Source organism: Pleurodeles waltl, chromosome 6 (genome assembly GCF_031143425.1).
Source record: "Pleurodeles waltl isolate 20211129_DDA chromosome 6, aPleWal1.hap1.20221129, whole genome shotgun sequence".
Classification (NCBI taxonomy): domain Eukaryota; kingdom Metazoa; phylum Chordata; class Amphibia; order Caudata; family Salamandridae; genus Pleurodeles; species Pleurodeles waltl.
This window is the reverse complement of record NC_090445.1, coordinates 1,678,831,082-1,678,848,772: the sequence shown is the minus strand read 5'-3', so window position 1 is coordinate 1,678,848,772 and position 17,691 is coordinate 1,678,831,082. Positions and strand designations below refer to the sequence as shown.

Sequence of the window (17,691 nt, the reverse complement as noted above, 5' to 3'; positions counted from 1 at the left end):
AAAAATGCCACGCTATATTTACGAAGTAGCACAGTGCATGCATTGCGCCACTTTGTAACCCTTTGCGCTACATTATGCCTACGCCAGGCATAATGTATGCCAAGGGGGCATTCCCCCGATAGGAGGGCCGAAAAAATGGCACAAAGAAAGCTAAGAGATTTATTTTGTGTTATTTTTTTCAGCACTTTAACCGCCTGCTCAGAGCAGGCGTTAAAAGGAGGCTCCCATTGATTACAATGGGCCTCTGGGCACTTTGCAGGACAAGCGTCAAAATCTTTTACGGTAATCCTGCAAAGCGCCAAACTAGCGTAAAAAATTAGGACGCTAGTTCCCTAACTACCGCCATGGTGCGCCGTATGTTAAATATGGCGCACACATGGTGGCGTTAGGAGGGCGCTAAGGGCCACTAGAAGAGTGACATTGCACTAGGTGCAGCATCACATTTAATACATCTGCCCCATAGTTTCCTTCAGTTTCGGTTGATAGAAAGTGGAATCCCATCAAGTGAAGAGAAAACTACCAACAAATATATAGGCAATAATGCTGAACGTGATGTCACGTTTCAGTAAAGTTTAAGTGACAGAAATAAAGGAGGCTGTGAGGATGTGGACAGAGGAACTACTAATAATGGTGGTGATTGTTTCATGATAAAGAGACCCTTCACCAATTGACCCACATTGACCTCGTCGGATTTTTTTAAAATCAAAACATACTGGAAAATTATTTTGGTGTTTGAAAATCACTGTAAACGTGTAGCAGTGTTCCCCTTCCAGCCCTGACCCATCATAAAACAACATCCTGAAAAAACGAAATGTGTCCGTTCTCACCTCCCTCCCAACCCTGACAACAGAGGAGCGCCATGTGCCACCCCTCACCATCTTTGGGTTGTCTCCATCTGTCATACTGGAAATAGCGCCTGCACTGAAATACTGTCAATGTTTCCTTTCCACCTTAGCGGTGCTCACAAAAATGAACATATCTCTCTGGCAGCTCACTGGTGGGAGAACTTTCGGAACTTAGGGACACTGTCTGTGCTCACTGAAGTTTTCCAAAATTGTTTTTTTTTTTCTAAAGAAGCCCAGTTTCCTTTAAGAAAATAAAGTTGCTTTAAAAAAAATGAAATAATTTCAAAGGTCACAATTCCTATGAAGGTATTCAATTAAAAGGGGTTGCAATTTGCAAACTTCCAAATAAATATTAACAGAATAGGTTGTTCTGCAAACCTCCGCCCCCTTTCATTATTTTATGAACCAACCTATTAGTACAGAGGTAGGTTTGTGAAATAAATTTCAGGGCACAAAAATTTGCTGTGCAGTTTATGATTGCCTTCTGTGACTAGTGCAATAGCCCCAGATTCTATCTGAGCTGTCAGTCAAATCCTTTACAAGTTAGTGAACTTGCAGTTAGGTGTAATGCAGCTACCGTAGATAGCTGCCTGTTGCTTGAAAGTCACAGTTTTGAATACCAGCAGGTCCATTCAGGCTTTCATTCTTCAAAGGTCACTAAAATAAGTACAAAAGAGTTTGGTAATAAACTTATCAGCCCCGGAGGAGGTGGTGTAGTGTGCTAAATAAGTGTATTGTTTGTTATAGCATACTAACAGATCTGATATAATGTTAATCACCTGGGATAAGAGTTGTGACAACAGTGTAGATTTAAAAAAAAGTAATTGTGCTGGTTTACGAGAACAATTGTCCTCTGAGGTGATTAGGTTGAGCGCCCAAGCACTTTGACCTGTTGTAAGAACTGTGGGCTTTCAACCACGCCCACCGCACGTCCATCACTTTCACTCGTTTGGGTGCTTCCCTTTCAAAAATCCTTTTTTATCATTGGTAATTGCTTTACGTTTGTCCCTCCTTGGGGAGGGTTTTTTACCGCCTTGCAGACTGCCCCTGTTACATGGGTAATTGCACGATTGCCAATACGTTTAACTGTGAGTGAACTTCTTTTTCTTTTTGTGTCTCTCCTTCACGCTCATGCTCTTGGCGGCCGTGGCGCTTTGAATCGGCTCGCTTATGTCAACTGTCTTACTTTTCATTTTCAATTTATGTGGCAAGAAAAGTCCAGTTACGAATTTACAAAGCTAATAGCTCTAACTCGAGTAAACGCGAGACCCATTGCATTGCAAATGCTTTTTTATTTTATTCACAAAAGAATGCTTATTTTCGTGGCCAAACCAAAGTATGCTTCACCTTCCTTAGTCATTTTTGCTAGTCCTTTCGTGGGTGTTCAAAAATCAAAACTATTCTTTTGATTTTCCATGATGACAAGGGTTGTAAGTTTGTATTTGCTTCTGTAGGTGTGGATATGTGTATTTAGTTGAAATTAATTAAGCGTGCATTATTGATATGGCCTGAAACTTTGTGAAACTGTTTAGTATATGTTTGTATCTTTTAATAAAAACCGTGAAAGAAACACTACCGCCTCGTGCTACAAAAAGGGTTTTCATATGTATTATTAATGCCTTCTGCCCTGCAGACACCCTTAGCATCTGCAGTGGAATTCCCGGGGACAGACATCATCGGTGAAATGTCTGCATTCCTTTGCAGTGAGGACCACAGGAGAGCCTGTGCCTGGTGGTACCAGGGAGGGCCTGGGTGAGCTTTCTCAAGCTGTTTCTTCATACTCTGTGCCCCAGAGACAGGTCTGCTCCATATTGTTACGGTATGAGACCCCTAGTGTGTTAGACAAGTACTGCAAACCCAATAAGACATGTACCCTGTTTGAGGAAGGCAAGGATTTGCAGGACCAATGAAGCTCATTGTAAACCATGGCATCTTGTTGCAGGACGCGCAGCTCAATTCACCCCCATTATAAGGCTGCTACCCTCCTTGGACTCATCTTCAACTTCCAAATAAGGCAACTGACTCCCATAGTCCTCAGTGGAATTACCCGGCATCAAAAAAAACTTCCTCACCCTCCACAAATGTGTAATTCCATTGAGAGGTATGTGTAAAACAGAGAGCTGTTACGAATTTCAGGAGCTACCCTAGGAGTGACTCCAAACTCAAATCATCAACTTCATCAACAAACAGGAATTGAGTGAAGGAATCTTCCATGCTTATAGTTGGTTGGGCATACTTCACTTTTCACCACTTCTGTCTTGTTTCTTTGGATTATGACACTTGTAGTCCTGGTTTTATAATGAGATAAAGAAGACTACAGATCCCAGAATGCAAAGAAAAAAGTGAAATGGTTGAACTACTTATGTATAAGGCCTGGGAATCTTGGCAGCGCTGTGCATGGAATAAAGTTTGGGAGGCTAGAGCACTGGTCTCTTTTGGTTGCTTTTGATTTGCAAAGTACACTGATACCACTAAAGTGGACTCACAGCGATGTACCCCTGTCCATTTAGAGACTGAAACGAGATGTTTTGTTCGACTGCTTGCACAGAGGGTAACCTGGCAGGACTTCTATCTCATGATTAGAAAGAGGGTAGATGGAGTATAATGTTAGAAGTTAATCTACAAGGTGGATTTCAAAGCCAGATGCTGCCACCCGGTGGATGAGGTATAGAGTTTTGACAAAGTGTACTCATCTGATAAAGGAATATTTTAAAAGGTATATACTATACCCTCCAGTCGTTTTAACAGATTTGTACCCAGAAATTCTCAACCATTTAAGCATGCCAAATGCACATTCTGTGTTAGATTATTCAATATTCACTGCCTTACTTGTTACATGCTAACCTACCAAATAATCGTTTATTTGACATATGTCCTTGACAAGTTTGTCCTCTTTTTTTATACTGTTTACTGTCTTGTCAACATGGAATTTAAATCTGTGTAAGAGATCTTCCTATTTTACTTTTATTCATCCTGTTTAATATTAATTTCTTGCCTCTGATTAAAAAAACATTTGTTTTTTTTAAGGTATAGATCATTCATTTTCATGTTTTACCAAAACCAATCAAATTCATATCATAAACTACATTATACATATTTTAAAAACACACAGTTAAAAAAAGATCGCCAGTAATGTCAGTTATCTGTTCAATACAACTACAAGAATTGTATATTTGCAATATCTAAATGCCGCTCACCTTAGTGACTGTTACTCCTTATGAAAACAGGTAATCAGAGTCTCCCGCATGTCATTGACTGTGGGTATCTGAGTCGGGTGCCTTCCAATATTATGAGGACATGCCCCAGGCAGATGAGGTCCACTCCCTTCCACCCGAGCACCAAATAACAATCCATGCTAGAATGGCAGGGCTGAGAGGACAAACACCTCCGAAGGAGATTAATATTTAACTGGGCTACATATGGACAGGATTTCAGGAGGCCCTAGTGGGTTTCTCTGAAACCTAGCAAGGTGTGGGTATTCCATTCTCTGGGTTTAGGCCATTGAGATTTCCTCAAGATGCGGAAGGGAAAAACCATAGAAAATGTCAGAATGACAGTGGAGTAATTTTAGGAATATTAGGAAATGACTTCTAGGTGGAAAGAAGGCAAGGCTATGAAGTATTCCTCTAAATTAATATATCACCATTAAGATACTCCTGGCCAAAGTTTGCAGGATCTGTGTGTGTGGCTCCCTGACTAGAAGCAGCAGCCCTTATTACTTAGGACGGAAGCCCTCAGCAACCTAAAGGTGGCGTGCTTCATCAGTGTACCCCGTCATGCTGGCATCAAGGAAATCTGCCCATGTGGACTACAACCTTCCTCAGAGGGGAGCTGTTAAGAGGATGTTAGAGGAGAGAACCTCTATGAAGCGGACTGTGTGAGGTACAGAAAATATGCACAGGGGAGATATGTGAGCAAGAAAGTGAGGTTTACATTTCCTCTTGGTGGCCAAAAAATGTTATTGTTGACCCCACAGGGCAGGTTTAAAAGGCAATGGGAAGTAACAATTCACCCGAAGAGAGTAGTCAACATGTTTCTGCATGAGCTGTGCTCAGAGGGGCAGGTGTCATGGCATTTGTTAGTGCCATTCTCTCTCTGCTACCAAGTGGTATAAACAAAGAATAAAATACGTTTTTTGATACTACACTATGTAAATTTGCTGTTCTTCCGGATTTCTCCTGTGATAGGAGGTGCGGTCCGTCCTTTAGGGCGGAGGGGCCACGCCCTCCCACCTTTTGCCCCTTATGAAGAGTGCCGGTCAGGCCAAGCAAAGGTCAGCCTGATGGACACGCTTCATGTTCAGGTCAGGCAGCCAGAAGCAGACATGTACGATTTGCACAGACTCCTGGATGCCTGAGCTGAACTTTGCTGGGCTGAGGAGGTCACAGCTCCTATGGGCGTGACCTCCTCGGCTCAGCAAAGGTGCCTCGAGGCCCTCCCCTGGGTTACGAGGAAAGCGTCACCCATTGACTTCGACCTGGGCGCTTCACGTTTAAACCCTGAAGCGCCCAGGGCGAGTGTCAATCAGTGACACTTCGTCACAGAGTGGGGTGGTTCAGAAGTCTCACTGACCCCATTCCACTCTGTGACGAGGCTGGGAGTGCTGCCTTCCCTCATTGGCTGACCTAGGGTCAGCCAATGAGGGAAGGCAGCTGTCCCAACCCTCCTGGGACCTCCGAGGCTGAAGGTAAGTGTATGTGTGTGTGATGTTTTAAAATGAATGTTTGGTGCGTGCATGTTTGAATGTTATGGGTGTGCGTGCGAGCGTGCGTGCGTGTGTGTGTGAAAGAATGAGTGTGTGTGTGCTTCCTGCCCGCCCCCCTCACTCCTAAAGCTGCCGCCCGCCACTGTGTGATAGTACAAGTTATTGCCTCACTTCACCCTGCAGAGCTGGCAAGGGAACATGTGACCCCAACATACGGTCTGTGATATCTTCCCTTCTTCACTTATATCAATAATGGCCAAAATCAGGCAACGTAAGCCATCAGTCACTACATACATGGTCGAACATGCACATGCTAAAGTGCGAGGCTCACCAGTCCACAATCGTCATGTGTGTCACAAACCATCTAACTGAAAGGAGGATCAAAATAAATGCTAATAAATGCACATGCCATAATTGGAAGGGAAAGAAAGATCTCAACCATGAAGTCTGATAAAATGACACATTTTCTGAAACTCAAAGACTAAATACCCAGATTTAAGATAAGGAAGTGAGAGACAGGGTTGCTAACCAAAGAAATATAGACAAGTCCTCCACGCCTATACGAAAGAGAAGCATCAAAATAACATTAGAACTTATCTCAAGACAAAACAGATCCTGGAGTGATCAGAACTCAGGCACTAAGAACAATCCACGGAAACCGACCAAGAAATGTTCAACCACCACTGGATATATGGTGGTGGTTTGCGTAAAACAGCACTTTTCTCAGCACTTAATGGGAAAAATAGAACTAAGGCTCAATCCAACATGAACATATTTCTGGATACTCTTGTTTATGTTCCTATACCACGGAGAGTAGAGCAGAAGAGGGAAGTTCTAATACCACACTAGAGTGAATAAACATGAAGGACAAACGACTTATGTCGGAAAGAGGCGCATGTGCACTCAGAGAGGTCCATCATATTACATCACCCAGATCTTTCGTACTCATAGGAGATACATCAATGGGATGCTCACCTGTGGCGCATGTGCACTCAGAGAGGTCCATCATATTACATCACCCAGATCTTTCGTACTCATAGGAGATACATCAATGGGATGCTCACCTGTGGCGCATGTGCACTCAGAGAGGTCCATCATATTACATCACCCAGATCTTTCGTACTCATAGGAGATACATCAATGGGATGCTCACCTGTGGCGCATGTGCACTCAGAGAGGTCCATCATATTACATCACCCAGATCTTTCGTACTCATAGGAGATACATCAATGGGATGCTCACCTGTGGCGCATGTGCACTCAGAGAGGTCCATCATATTACATCACCCAGATCTTTCGTACTCATAGGAGATACATCAATGGGATGCTCACCTGTGGCGCATGTGCACTCAGAGAGGTCCATCATATTACATCACCCAGATCTTACGTACTCATAGGAGATACATCAATTGGATGCTCACCTGTGTAGCCCAAAGTGCACTTGCACTCATAGTGGTCCATCATGTTAAGGCAGGTCCCGTTGTTGATGCAGGGTCTAGACGCACACTCGTTGATGTCGATTTCACAGCGATAGCCCTGGAACCCAGGCACGCAGAAGCAATTGTATTCATTGACTGTGTCCATACAAATGGCTCCATTTTGGCACGGGCTGGAGGCACATTCATCGATGTCTTCTTCACAGTGGGAGCCACGGAACCCAGGAACACAGGCGCACGTGTAGTTGCCCACCCCATTGATGCAGGTACCATTATTTTGGCAAGGGTTATCCACACACTGGGAACTTTGAGGTTGGCAGTCTTCACCGAAGAAGCCTTTTTGGCATTGGCACTTTGCCCCAGTGGCACTCAGGACACATTCAGTATTAGGCCGTTCGCACTTACACTCACTGGTGCCCGCGCTGCAGTTGCAGATGCACTCGTGTCCAAGGATTCCCAGAATGCTAGTACAGGTTTCATTGTTTGGACATACGGCCAGTAAACATTCGTTGTACAGATGTTCACAGTTCTTTCCAGTGTACTCCAGGGGTTCCTGGGGGCAGGTACAGGTGTACCCATCTCTTGAATCCTCACAGGTACCCCCATGTTGACACGGAGTTGATGAACAGTTGCTGGTCACTTGGGAACAAACATTTCCTGGAGAAAAAAAAGAAAAAAAGACTTATAGTTGTGCTTGGTGAAATATATTTTAATTTAGAGCGGTTTGTCTTTCCCCGAAATACACTGCAACTGAACGTTTTGTTAGCTGTGGGCCTAGAGCCCCGTAAATTAAACAACAGAAGGAAACCGAAGAGCCAATTCAAGGAGGGCAGCCCAAGTGCACAAACACTACCTTGAGAGGGAAATGGCAGGTCTATTACCCAAGAAAACAGCCAGAAGATGAGAAATAAACAGGCAGCCTGCAGGGGGGGTCTCCGTGACCCCCTCCACCCTGCTGCAGAGTGATCTGTGGGGTGGCAGAGTAAACAAAACACATACAAAGAAAGCTGGTGGTTTCCATTTGTAAGGAAGCCTGTGAGTTTTGGGTCAGCAACAAGGCTTTCAGTTTTCACGAATAACATCTACTGGGATAGAAAGTGCCTAGACACCGCAATGAGCCCTCTGCATGGCATAGGTCTTAATTAATGGCTGTGTTATCCTTCTATGGCAATGACTGCCATCCATGTCACTCTGCCCACTTGTGAAAGGGCGCTCTATTCACGAAAATATCCCCAGTTCATGACAATGTTTCACATTTACAACAGTGGTTTCGTTTGTGACAAAAGACGTCCATTCATGACAAATATTCCCTCTTTCAAAAGTGTTTTCTTTCGTGATGAAATTCTATATTTAAGACCATGCTCCCCTATCATGTCGATATTCCCCACTCATGACAAACACAATACTTCCAATTTATAACAATGGTCCAAATAGGTAACATTGCTTCCAGTTTAGGTCAATGCTGTCCATTTGTAACAATGATCACCATTTGTAACAATGTTCCTAAGCCATGTCAATATTCCCCTTTCCTGGCGGGGTTGTCCATTGGTATCAATGTCACGCCCAACCATACAATGTTTCACATTTGTAATAATATTTGCTACACAACGTTTCCGTTTTGTGACAATGTTCTAAATTTGAAACAAAGTTTCCCATTCGTGACAATAAACCATATTTTGACAATGGTCCCAATTTGCAACAATGCTGTTCTCCATTCACAACACTGTATTGCATTTGCGACACTACAGACCATTCATGCAAAAGTTTCCATTTGTGAGAATGTTTCCCAAGGTCGAAGAATATTTGCCACTTGCGCAATGTTGCTGTTTGTTGTGCACACAAAAGCATCTCTACAGTCCTGTTGATGTCGACCCAACATGTAGGAACACACAACACTGCATGTTTGAGGAACAAAAAATAGGGGATGGAAAGAGGCAGGGCACAAAACAACTCTGCAAGTTTGCCAAGGCCTATGTTCGGAAATGTTAGCACATTAAAGCTAGACCTATTGGCTTTGGTTCTATGTCCAGCAAAGAAGCAGATCATTTTACAGGAGGTACAAAAGAGAAGGAAAAGAGTATGGCAGACGAGGAGAAAAGGTAGGGTGAGGGGACGTAGGGAAGTGTTGGTGCCAAAATCAGGGGTGGTTCCTCTGTTACGATGGAGGAGTGTCACCCCTCCCCCTCGCCAGCAGTGGCAGCTGCAAAACCTTTACAAGAAAATGATAATAAACTGTTTTTAATATTGTTTTCTTGTACAGGGACGGGGCCACGGGGTGACGAGCAGTGAGGGGAGTGCACAGTGCACTCCCGTCAGAGTGCATGTGTGTTTGGCCGGCCGTTTCGGGCCAGTCAAACACACATGCGCAGTAGGCTCTCTCCAGGCTGGCAACTGGCTGGAGAGAGCATACACAGGCTCCCAGTCTGCCTGGGAGCGCCCTGGCTGGGTGCTCCCAGCCAATCCTGACACTGCATTGAGCAGCATCAGGATTGGGCACAGGGCAGGCTGGGAGCCTGTGCCTGTCTGCAGCAGAAGAGAAGATGTAGGAGCGGAGAGGCGCAGCAGCGGGCAGGTAAGTGTTTTTTTTATTCATTTAATGTTTTTTGTTTATTCCCCCCTCTGCACCCTCGCCCCACCATCCCCCGTGCCGCCCCACCCCTTCTGCGAGCTGCGAGCCGTGACTGGCCAGAATATTATCCAGATTTAAAACTCAATTTGAACAAAATAATCCTTCAGCATCAGCCGGCGATTGGTGGTGTGTGGAGTGAGTAGTACGGTAAAATGATGTGATGTGCTTGGAGATAGGTCAGGCGAGGAGGTCATGTAACATGAATGAGGCACAGTGGATCTACACCAACATTATTTTCTTATGGTTCGTTCATTTGCATTTGATTGTTCAGGTAATTCGGTCCCATTTATAAAAGGAAATATAATTGTTAGCCAGACTCTTCCATTTTGATTAGTAATGTGGACCCTTAGAAAAGGCAGACGTCGGTAATGATTACTGTGATTAATTATTTCTAATTAATAAACCATATTGCCTCTTTAGTTTTTACTTGATAATTAAGTTGACAACTTTTTATGTACTGCCAGGCAACAGGTGCCTTCTGTTTCCTCAATCAGTTTGGATCATATGCAGAACTGAGCTTTGAACCTGGGAACTGAAGCAAGAATTATTTCATGGGTTAAGCTCTGGGAATTCAACATTTTACTGGGTGTGAACATTATCATCTAAATAGGGCATGTCAGGGTGTTTTTTGTGCTGACTTCACCAAACTCTACATCTTTTGGTATTTGCCGGTCATTTCTTTCCAGGGAAATGTTGGCACTGTGTGACCTACAGAAATGTATTTGGAGCAAATTGTGAGGCTGCTATGTTTGCAACATTGAATTATGACAGGAGTTACTGCATATTCTGGAATTTAGCAAGTCACTCATGATGAAAGTTAGCGGTGAGATTTAACCACATTAGCCCTCTCACATTCCTTGACCACTGGTTCTCAGAATAAAATGAAAACGTGAATTCAGGCATCAAGGAAAACCATGCAAGCCTCTATTTATTTTTATTTTTTAATTGCACATTTATAAAATATTTAACCATAAATAATATTTACCTTTTATTTATATATGCAGTTTAACTTTAAATTACATGTATATATATGTTTTCAAAAGTTGAAATAAATTAATTAAATTCAACATTATTTCCTATGGGGTTCTATTCTAAGTCCCTGCCTCCATTACTTTCAATTGGTGGGTGTTGCAGCACCAGTGGTTGGCCACGTGTGATGCTGGACTTATTCCATGTTGTGCTGGAGTAGATTTATTACTGTTTTGTCTCCTTTTTGGCTGCAATAACTTTAGAAGAGCAGTTTGTGAAGAGCAATGGACTTACTCTTTAGTCAGTGGGTGTCATAAACTCCTCCTTTATCCCCCCTATGCCCCTTCCATTCAGTAGTAACTATGTCCCTTTTTCCAGTCACTCCCCTGGTCCTTCTCACATTTACTACTATGTAGTAAACGTATGTGTGTGAGGCTCATCACCTAGAAAAGCAAGGAGAGGCGGGGATTTACACTTGTAGGTTTGTGAATTGTTAAATAATTTCATTAATTTGTCGCAATGTCTACTTTCTTGTCAACATAAACGGATGATGGACGGAGTGCTGAAACTTTTCAAACACTCACTCCCAGTCACAGATCTGGGTTTAATCCATTTTTCTTTTGCTCACCATACGCCCATTTGCACCCAATATGCAAATCAGTCTTGACTCTGCTCCTCATGGCGCACAGTCAATGCACCCTCCAACATCTCTTTTGCTTCTCTCCTCGTGTCAGTAATACAGAGTGGGCGATAAGTGCTCAATCATTGGGGATCACCCTGGTGCAGCACTGCTGAGATCTTTATTATAGAATGGGGCAGCACAAACATCTGGGGCATCTTTTGTAATACCAAAGTACCACTGGGCATAAAATGCGGGCACGCCTACCGGGCACTTTACATAGTGCTATATCCATTTAAGGAAATCAAATGGAAAAGACATTCCGCATAATTCAAAAAAAGTGTGGCCGCGAATCTGTTCAACCCAACAACACGTACCATGACGTCACTGATAACGCGCACATGACGTAAGCTGCGTGACACTCAGGACGTGCCGTGCGGCTTGTACCCAGCAGTACCCATGGTCTGCCTGACCTTTGCGCCCGCGCTCCCAGCCTCTGTCTTAAACCTTCCCGTAACTTATTTTTTTTATTAATTGAACGGCCAAGCTGGGAAGGCATTTTATGTGGCCAGTAAAGTGAAGGACATGGATTTAGCCCCACAAAAGATCCCTTTCCATTGACCAGTCCAACTCGTTACTGAGTTTGGTGTTTTCCCCCCAGATTCCTGCGTCTCGGTGAAAGCGTCATTTATTTACCCTTTTGTGCATCCATCATGGTTCAAGCCCTGCGGCGTTCTCAGGAGAGGCCTGCTGCTGCCCACAGCCCAGGGCCCCATTTATACTCGACGCCCTCCTTTCTTCTGAAATTCCCATTCAGGCAGAAACTCTCAATAACAAGCGTGGAATTCCTACTAATTAGATGCAGGGGGTTGGGGCCTGGCGCAGTGGAGGGCTATTCTTCTATGTCCCATTTATCCTTCTAAAGAAAGAGCAGCTTCTCCCTCTTCTGGCCGTCAAAGTCTTCGAAATAAAAATGGCCTGTCTTGAAAGTAAATTTTTATAAAGGCTTAACACTAGTGTTTAGGCAATGCTTATCTCAGTGTACTATTGGTAGATAGGAGTGCAAATGCACATAGAAATTATGTGATTGGTCCAGGATCAAACATTGGCCTAGTTGGGATGCGGGGATTAGAATCCAGGTCTCTTGGCATTTTGCCACGAAGCCCTCCTCTCCTTCCTAATATCAGATACTCACATATTTATTATGGTCGTATTTTAAGTCACACTACATTTAAATCATGTTTGTAACTGGTGGAATGTTACTCAAAATAAATTTTTCTGTTTGAGACAGAAACATTTTAAATCTAGAGGTAATGCAAAACTAAACTTTAATGCAGTAAAGTTCTAACGCCTGCACTTTGGGAATTGGCACAGGCACTTCCGGGTATAAAATGGGACACGAGGTTCAAGGGTCGTCCACGAGAGGTGTATGTGTCTGCTGGCAGAAGTCCTCAAGTGTTTTGAACCTAGTCTGGCACAGCCGTGTGGAAGGGGCAAGGAGGATGTAGGGGTCTGCAGGATGGGGAGGTCCTAGGATACTCACCATGGAAGGTCTTGGAGAGCCTGATTTACTTGTCTAGCTGTCAGCCTCCTCTGTGAGTACTGTGCTTCAGTGTTACAAGTAGTTCCTGAAGCCCCCTCCGGAGCATTATAAGTTCACCTGGAGGCCTCATCTCTGTACTGACTAGACCTAAAGTTATTTATCTGAACTATTGTGGCTAATTATAGATACATCTCTGTGAACAAAATTAGCCGAGTCATACAGTTTAGGATAATTCAAGATCCCCAAAACTCACAACTATTTTTCAGTTTGATTTCTTTGGGTTCAAACCCTTAATCTGCTTTTCAAAGTGTGCACTAAACTATTAAAAGAAATACGTAAGTTATTTGCACTCTCTGGTAGGCAAATTTAGTGGACGAATCACTTCAACCCACCTCACCTTTAATCATATGTTAGTAAGACTGAGATGGTTCACCCTGTAAGTGATTTGATCTGTAGCACCTGCTGTATCGATCATGAGGCTGGACGCACCAATAAACACGATTGTATTGTGTCAGGTTTAAATGACTCGCCTTTAATGTTGTGCTTAGCTCTGGAGTCCTTACAGAGAGTATTTTGTGTATTATGTGTGCTAATCTCGAATGTTGTCTTTAGTTCAAGACAGCCCTTCTGAAATGTTGACATTAGTACTGATTCCCGGCTTCATACATGTCTGGTGACAACTCCTGCAGTTTCAAGAGCTAGCGCCCATACCTGGGATAATCTACCTAGTTCCGCTGACCCCAGTTGAATAGTTGAATTTAGTTCTCAAGGCCTCTTCTGGGGTATTGTTTCTATTTCTGAGGACACCAGCTGTAGTGTTGTGTCCAGTTCTGGAACCCCAATCTAGAGTTTTGTGTGAAGCTCTGTAGGCCACACCTGGAGCGCTGTGTTGAAAGATGAGTTAGAAAAAGTGTAATGGTTAATTCCATTTGCTTCACACATAGGTGCTCAACGATGCAAATAAATATATTCGACAACAAAGGGTGAATGAAAAATATCATGAGATACTTAGGCATCTCAAGGTAATGCTCAAGGGACTAGGTGCTGCAGTATTTAAAGGAACAGCACTCACTGAACCCCATTCACAATTTGATACTGTGGACTGTGAAAAACGAAAACATACTTTTAGTTCTCACCCAAGACTGCATGTGCTGTCTGTTCTGAGACAGTACTAATTTTCGACAAGATAGTAATCTTTGGCAGTAGTAATCTCTGCAAAGACACCTCACTCTGGGATTCCACCTGTTGGCCTGCTGAACCTGGACCCACACCATGCCAACCCATGCAACAAACCTCGGAATAGTAAATGATAACCATCTCACCATGACCGGCCAAAATAATACAGTCTCTGTCTCTTGCTTCCACACGTTTGCGATGCTCAGGATGATCTTCAAATGGCTCCCCACCAACACTTGCAGAACTGCCACCTAAGCCCTCATCACTGGCAAACTGGACTACAGCAACACACTCTAAGCTGGAATCAACATTCAACTGACCACAAGACTCCAAACCTTGCAAAACTCAGAGGCTTAGCTCACCCTCAACCTCCGATCCTGCACTCACATCACCCTGCACCTCAAAGACCTCCACTGGGTCCAAATCCACAAATGAGCACGCTTTAAACTCCCCACGCACACGTACAAAGACTGACACAGCATTGGCCCTAGGTACCTCAACAGCAACTTAAAAGTAATCAAACCTACCAGATACCACCGCTCAGCTAGACTCCTTCTACTTGCGTCCACACCCACATACGCAGAACCAGACACAGCAGTTGTGCCTTCTCCTACCTCACTCATAGAGCCAGGAATGACCTGCCCCTGCAAAGCAGAGCTGCCTCGCCGGTCCCTGAATTCTGTAAGAAACTGAAGACCTGAATCTTCACCTACCCACGGCCCTGGCTCAGCCACACAGCTCCTTCTCCATCACCAGTGTACGCTGCCAGGTGAGTTGTGTGTTACACAAATACTTAAAACATAAAATAAGATTGGTAAAGCCAATAGGTCTCAACGGTAAAACGTATTGGTTTTACCTATACATGTTTGTAACAAAAGTGCAGTGAACTCCTGGAGCAATCTCTGAGCCTAAGAGGTAATAACTAAAGCAGTAACTACACTCAAAACCCCTTTGACAGACAGAAAAGCAGTGTCAGAAAGTACGGAAGATTGAAGTTCAAATCCACATTCATTTGAGAAGAAAGCAGGATGTGAAAGGAGACCACTGGCAGGGCATGGCGAGCCATAGCTGTTTCTGAATCCTAAGGAGTCAAGGAACACGCCTGTGGGCTTTATGTTTTCTAAAGTTGTCCTGTGGCATGACCTTCTAGTTTATTTTTGCAATTTTATATACTGCAAACCTGGCCCAAAGGCATTGGAGTGATATATACTAAAACTACACATTTTACTTGAGAACAAGTTACTAATGTCTTTTCTTTCAAAGATGGGCAGGGTAAGGGAGTTTCCCAGAATCCTTAGGGTGCTGAGCCGAGGCTGGGATTCAAACCTGGTTTCTCCAGTTCCAGATGCATCAGCCGCTGGCCACCTCTCCTTTCCTAGATGTGGCATATTTAGTAAGAATATGAGAGGTGGAAATCACTTTCTGAATAGTGGACCGGGCCCTGAAGTAGGTAGACCTACAGCATACACTAACAGCAGTGAGACACGCAGCAGCATGGGAAAGAGAACAGGTAAGTCACTGTCCTTAGAATACCGGGGCAAAGGTCACGAGGAAACACCTGATGAGGGAGGTGGGGAAGCTAAGGGTTGGCGAGGACACAGCTGCAAAGTCAGGGAACAAAGGCCCCCGTAGCCCCGAGCTCCAGGTTCCCCCTCAGCTCAGTACCCGGCCTGAGTGAGTCGAGAGGGGACCCCCCTCCATGCTCTTTGAGAGGGCCTCCCTCCAGGTTCCTTAGGCCACTGGCCAGGCTTTACTCCTTATCAGCTCTGTGGTGTATTTGATGGCTTACACATGCCAGCAAGTGTGATGGAGGTAATTTCTATAGTGCACATTTTCTTTATAGTAAGCTACTCCATGGCACTGACACACACTTTGCACCACTTGAGCTTTTCCTATTATACTATAAAATGCAATTGGGTGCCATTTTTGATGGACTATTTGGTTTCGAAGATAGGCTAACCTCCGATTTTTTCAGACACGAGGTATTTTACTATTTGTTTTCAATTTAAAAGAAACATTCAAATGTGTTTAGCTAGCTCAGCTTCCGGAGCGTTTCCTCGCTAAACAGGGCTAATATGAAATGTCTTCATTGTCTCTGGCCCTCTTTAAAGTGCCTCCTCCAGTCAGTGATGATAAAAGTTGCCTAAACACAAGCACACACTGTTCTTCTGCTACTCATTCATTCCTCTGTGTCTTAGGTAATCTCCTTCAATGGTTCTCACACTGTTTATCAGAATTGTTCCAGCTTCACTGTTTCAATTTTCTGAGTCAACCATAGCTTTCCTGCTCACAAAGAATCTACTCCAAAGCCTTCTGTAGGGAGTACAAGGCCATGGAAACCAGATGTCTTTATGGACCAGGCTGCCATTAGGCCTGGCTTGCCAAAGCGCAGGCTTCCTGGACTTCATGTAATCGACAGAAAAAGAACTTTATGAAGCACACAGGGCGTTGGCTCCTCCTACATGTTGATTTCTTTAGCTATAGCATTTGATTTTGCAGAATTTGTGGGCTTCCTCTGAAAAAAAGTGTTTAAATTATCCTTAATACATTGTTGGAAAGCTTATGCCCAACAGTATTCCTGAGTTGATTGTGGTGGAGAGCCTATCATGTAATTTGTCTGACTGTTAGTGTTAAAAGTTACGCCAAAGGCAGTAGGCCAGACTTATGCATGTATGTGGTATTTCTGTAGCGTGAACCTAGCCAAAGGCGATGCATGCAGGGTCAAAGACATGATGTAAACGAGTCATAGGACAGGTAGGCACCTCATTTGTCAGATGCCACGGGCCTTGTGTGTTATCAAATAACATGAGAACGGTAGTAGGTCTGACATATCCATTATGACAACATATGTTAAAGTTGGTAGCCTTGTACAAGCGGACGGTTATTATGCAATGGTGCCACATTTACACTGGTATTTTGTTTCAGGGAATGCCACAGATTGGTGTAGTAGGCAAGGGCTTTGTTGTTGGTTACCCTCTCTGACAAACCCTCAAGGTACAATATTTGCAGTGTGACCACCCCTACTTACTACAGGCAGTGTATATTGTTTTGTCAACTGTACTTTTGTACATATTTGTATGACTGTAATGTGCACAAATAGTTGACATCTGGGAAAGCTTATGTTAAAGGCACCAATCTTAAGGTGGGTATGGTGACGAGCCAGTTATAATGGCATTGTGTCGGATTGAATCCTTGAGAAAATATAGGTCAGATGCAATTGGTCTGATCTGTTTGTAATGGAAGCTTACAAGACAGGTCATGGGGGTGTCATTTTATAGGGAAAAACACCCGGAAAATCAAACAAGCCTTTAAGGGTGTGTTTTTAGGGTCGAGCCTGCGTTGCATGCGCTCGCGCATGCGTATCGCAGCGAGACGCTTTTGTATTTAGAAAAGGGCTCGGAGCCCTGTCAACTTCACATCAGTGTTTTTTATTGGTTCGTGGGCTTGCCTAATAAAATCTGCTTGCTTTCATTAGTCGAAGGCAAGCATACGTCATGCCTTTTCCGTGGCTAGCCCTCCTCGAGCGCAGCGACCAAGTACAGAAAACATGCGAAGCTCGCTGTTTTCCATCGGGCTCGTGGACTTCTTTTTCTCTAATTTACGAGCGCGATCTCGCCTGGCAGAAGTCGAGCGCTTTACATAGTTAATTTCACTTTTTCGGGTTGTGTACATAAATGCACTTTTGCCCGATAGGTGAAAAGTCGGGTTAGGAGTTTACAACGCGATCAGCTCTAACATGAGCAAATGCGAGACCCATTGCATTGTAAATG

At 43.9% G+C, this 17,691-nt stretch overlaps 1 protein-coding gene and 1 long non-coding RNA gene across 2 annotated transcripts in view; one reads left to right on the top strand and one right to left on the bottom strand.

Moving 5' to 3' along the window:
* Positions 1–17,691, top strand: part of LOC138301341 (uncharacterized) — a 481,869-nt gene that overhangs the window by 68,692 nt on the left and 395,486 nt on the right. The window lies entirely within an intron of this gene.
* CRB2 (crumbs cell polarity complex component 2) overlaps positions 1–17,691 on the bottom strand; it is a 264,482-nt gene that overhangs the window by 148,414 nt on the left and 98,377 nt on the right. Inside the window, exon 2 of the mRNA XM_069241708.1 lies at positions 6,971–7,642. Within this exon, the coding sequence (XP_069097809.1) occupies positions 6,971–7,642 (672 nt within the window). The remainder of the gene's footprint in view (positions 1–6,970; positions 7,643–17,691) is intronic.